The sequence below is a fragment of the Plasmodium fragile genome (assembly GCF_000956335.1).
Source record: "Plasmodium fragile strain nilgiri unplaced genomic scaffold supercont1.186, whole genome shotgun sequence".
NCBI lineage: Eukaryota > Apicomplexa > Aconoidasida > Haemosporida > Plasmodiidae > Plasmodium > Plasmodium fragile.
The window spans coordinates 3,356-7,043 of record NW_012192766.1 but is presented as its reverse complement, the minus strand read 5'-3'; the positions used below and the strand labels follow the sequence as shown (position 1 = coordinate 7,043).

At 47.2% G+C, this 3,688-nt stretch overlaps 2 protein-coding genes across 2 annotated transcripts; one reads left to right on the top strand and one right to left on the bottom strand.

The window, feature by feature from the left end:
• Window positions 1–516: 516 nt before the first annotated feature.
• On the top strand, window positions 517–1,647 carry AK88_05630 (uncharacterized protein; the record flags this gene model as incomplete). The annotated part of the gene is made up of 1 exon (XM_012483232.1): window positions 517–1,647. One exon carries the CDS (start codon window positions 517–519, stop codon window positions 1,645–1,647), a length of 1,131 nt encoding a protein of 376 aa, XP_012338655.1.
• A 155-nt stretch (window positions 1,648–1,802) lies between these two features.
• AK88_05629 (uncharacterized protein) lies at window positions 1,803–3,398 on the bottom strand (the record flags this gene model as incomplete). The annotated part of the gene is made up of 2 exons (XM_012483231.1): window positions 1,803–2,290; window positions 2,543–3,398. 2 exons carry the CDS (start codon window positions 3,396–3,398, stop codon window positions 1,803–1,805), a joined length of 1,344 nt encoding a protein of 447 aa, XP_012338654.1.
• Window positions 3,399–3,688: the final 290 nt, after the last annotated feature.

The following is a 3,688-nucleotide window of genomic DNA, read 5'->3' as shown; positions in this document are numbered from 1 at the left end:
CAATAATTATTTAGTAGAATATTAGCATATTAAGGGACACAATGTTATAAGCGTTACCATTGGATATATGCAGCATAGTAATATTTCCAAGGGCCTCCACAAAGTATAGTATACTAATAGAATAACACTAATATGTCCGCACAGCACCTAGCCAAGGTGTTGGCGACCTGGGTACGGGCGCGGGGTGCATACATGCGCCACGACGTTTATCTGGTAACGTAGAGTGATTGGCACGATATTAAACGCAGTGCACCTTACTTAGCTTATGCATAATGGGGAGGCAGTTTATGGATCGCAGATACGTGCCATATGTGAATGAGTATGGACGGAGTCCCCTGTTATGATAGTGCGGGAGCGCCTAGTGCATAGGAATGTATTCAGAGGTGGATTAAGTGTACAGGAGGAAGCGCAAGTTGTACACTATGCATATATGTATATGTGTTATATTAATTGCACCACAAAGTGTGGGCTGATATACAAGTGCAATTAGGGCAATTCATGCGCTATATAGACCAAATGGACCTGGAATCTCTGGGTTTGAACTGTATGAATGCGTATTATAAGCACCCGAAGGATCCTCATGGTCACCCGCGAAAGGTACAACGCGCGGGAGACAGAATTATGTGCAAACTGATGGTAGGAGCATTATATTTTATGAATGACAACAGGTGGCGCCTGTGGGGTGGGAATATGGTGGTTAGTAATCATGATGAGCTGACGGAATATGTGAGATGTGCAACAGTGAATATGTATATGGAAATACTGAAGGAATCATCATGTGGTGGAGACTGGGGTTTATATTATGCATGGTACACAATGAAAGAGATGGAAGAAGGGCTAGGGGGTGGTTTAATAACCAAAGGTAAATGTGGGCACGCAGTGTTTGAAAACATAAAAGCGTCAGAGTGGGATATGAGGCACAAAATTAAGCAGTGGCTACGGCAGAATGCACGGATGAATGGAAAAATAGCAAGATCAGGTCTAAAATCCAAGTGTAGTAGAGCAATTGCAGACATCGATAAAGTGCAGAAAGCAGGAACAAAAGATAGTTTGAATGTTCTGAAGGCAGGAGTAGAGAAAGACATAGGGGACACCTTAAACGCAGCCATGAAAAGCGTTATGAGGCAAATCAGCAAAGAAGTTAAGGCAACAATGAAGGGCTCGGGGGATAAAGCACCTGGTTCCACAATAGAACCCGAATGTGACTCTGAGGCAGATGACACAGGGGAATTGTCAGATTCAGAAGAAGATAAAGAACAGGACCACTATTCAAGCATACCAGCGTCATCGTCTCTCCCAGGGGAATTCACGGGACTAGCGTCTAGCATTTCCAATCCAGCCGACGCTGTAGCCGCTGAAAAACCCGTCCACCCTGCAACACCAGCAGTTACCGAAACGCCGGCAACGCCACAGGAACCTCCAGCTAAGGACCGATGGGAGAAAGCACGAATGCGGACAAATATGACCGAATACGGCCGAATACTCATGCGGCCCTCATATAAATCGTACGAATATGGATGCCACCACAACAACGCCATGGCCACAAACACGCACGGCCACCATATGCATGCGCCCACCACAACAACGCACACGGGAACAACCAACAGCGCGGTGCGCAACATCACCCCCTCGTTGAGTCGAGCATAGCAACACTTCGTTGACGTGGAGGCAGGAGACGGACGGGGATGGGAGGACGGCGGGCCAGGAGAAGAACGGTGGTAGGGTGCCACCCCGGGAAAAGACTGTCTCTCCCTCCCTGCATTCGGATTCGATATGGGTTTCTCTGTGCGTGTTGTGTGTCCCTATCTCTCCGGAAATTGTTGTTGTTTTTTTTTTTTTGGTTTTTGTTGTGGATATTCACTCAGGACACTACCTTTTCCTGTGTCTGTGGGCTGCTGGTCACAGTCATCATCAGCTCCGGCACCCGATGCAATGGAGATAGTGGTAGTCGATGTAGCACCGAAGATGCCCATGCCTGTATTTGTTTCCTTAAATACCTGAGGCCCCTTTGTACACTTACCTTTGTTGTCTGCAACCTGGTCTGTACTGGTGCCTCCCGAGGATTGATCTTTTCCACTACTGTCTCCTCCTGCCGGTGCTGCAGGAGGTGCTGGTGTAGGTGTTACTGTTGTTGGTGTTGTTTCTGATGTTGTGGGATCATGCCTCCCCACGGATGCTCCTCCTGCGGGTGTTGTATCTGTGGTTCCTACTGATTCTTGCACGGGTTTTCCGGATGCTGTGTCTGATGATGTGCTGCTTCCTTTATCCTGGTCTTTGTGTTCCTGGTCTGCTGTAACCAGGAAAGATAAGAACATAAATGATGATACACAAAAAAAGGACACAAGTGGTACATAACGACGCGGCGCGACGGTGCGGTCAGGTGTCCGCACATCTCGGCTCCACGAACGGGGTGATGTGCCGCCGTTCATGCGTGTTGTTGTGGCGCCGTGCATCCGTACTGTCTACATGCGCGCCGCGTAGTCGTGTCATCCGTTGACATGCGTATCGGTACCGTACGGTACGTATTCGGCCGTATTTGTACCGGCCGTACTATTCGTATTCGTGTTAGGCTGTATATTCCTAGTGGGCCACTTATTCGTAATAGTCTTCTTACCTGCCGGTTCTTGAACTTCTTTCTCGAATAGCTGCTGCACGCAGTCTTTATCGCGCGATTCCTTACAATTTCCTAAGTCATCTAATACCTTCTTCACGTTCTCATGCATCTTTTTAACTATGTCTTCTGCTATCTTTTTTGCCTCCTCTTTTACGTCCTCCAGTTTTTTCTTCCCGTCCGCAGCCGGAGCTGCAAGGTTGCCATCCTTCCCCTGCTCTAATTGATATGTCTTCCAATCTGCAGTACACTCCATTGTGCGTTCCATGTGGGTTATTTTGTCCATGACTCTCCATTGCAGCAGTAACCAGGTGGCCATATCTCCATTGACTACGCCTGGGTCCGTCCAACTACCTTTATAGCCACATTCTGTACACTCGTGCTTTGTAACTGGACCCTGTGGTACCACTCCTCCCCATTCTGTGTTCCCCATTTGTCGCATTATTTCCCATGCATACTCTATACCTCGTCTCCTGCCTCCCTGTTGCGGACAATACCTCCTTTTCAGGATATTCCCAAAAACATTCACTACTTCACATCTTAACCTGTTCACCTCCTCATCATCCTCGTCATCCTTGTTAGCAAACCACAATGCAGTATTCATAAGTCTACATCTCATGACGTCCGCTACCTTCTGTCCCTTATGTGAATGTTGCTTCATCAAATCATTCCAACCTTCATTATCACAGTTTGCAGCCCACTGCTCTACTGTGTCATCGTTCCGTGTCATATAGTCCGAAAAACTTGTTAGTACCTTGTCCACTGTGCTGCGTTGTTTGCTCTTCATTTTAAATAGAAACATAAAAACAGCTGTGTCCGCACATATTGCATATAAACTATTGCTGTGGCCCGCAAGTATATTCATATATATATATGCACATACCTCAATCATGAATTCTATTGCCTATCATTATATCCCTTGTCCGGTGCACTTAATCTAACTTACATCATAATCCATTATCACGTGTATTTCCCTAGGGGGCTTATGCAATGCGCTCCTCCATGCACAATTATCTTCTGTTGCGGCCTTCTTCCCCTTCCCTCCGGCAGCACCAGCCGTACCACCACCAGCACCAG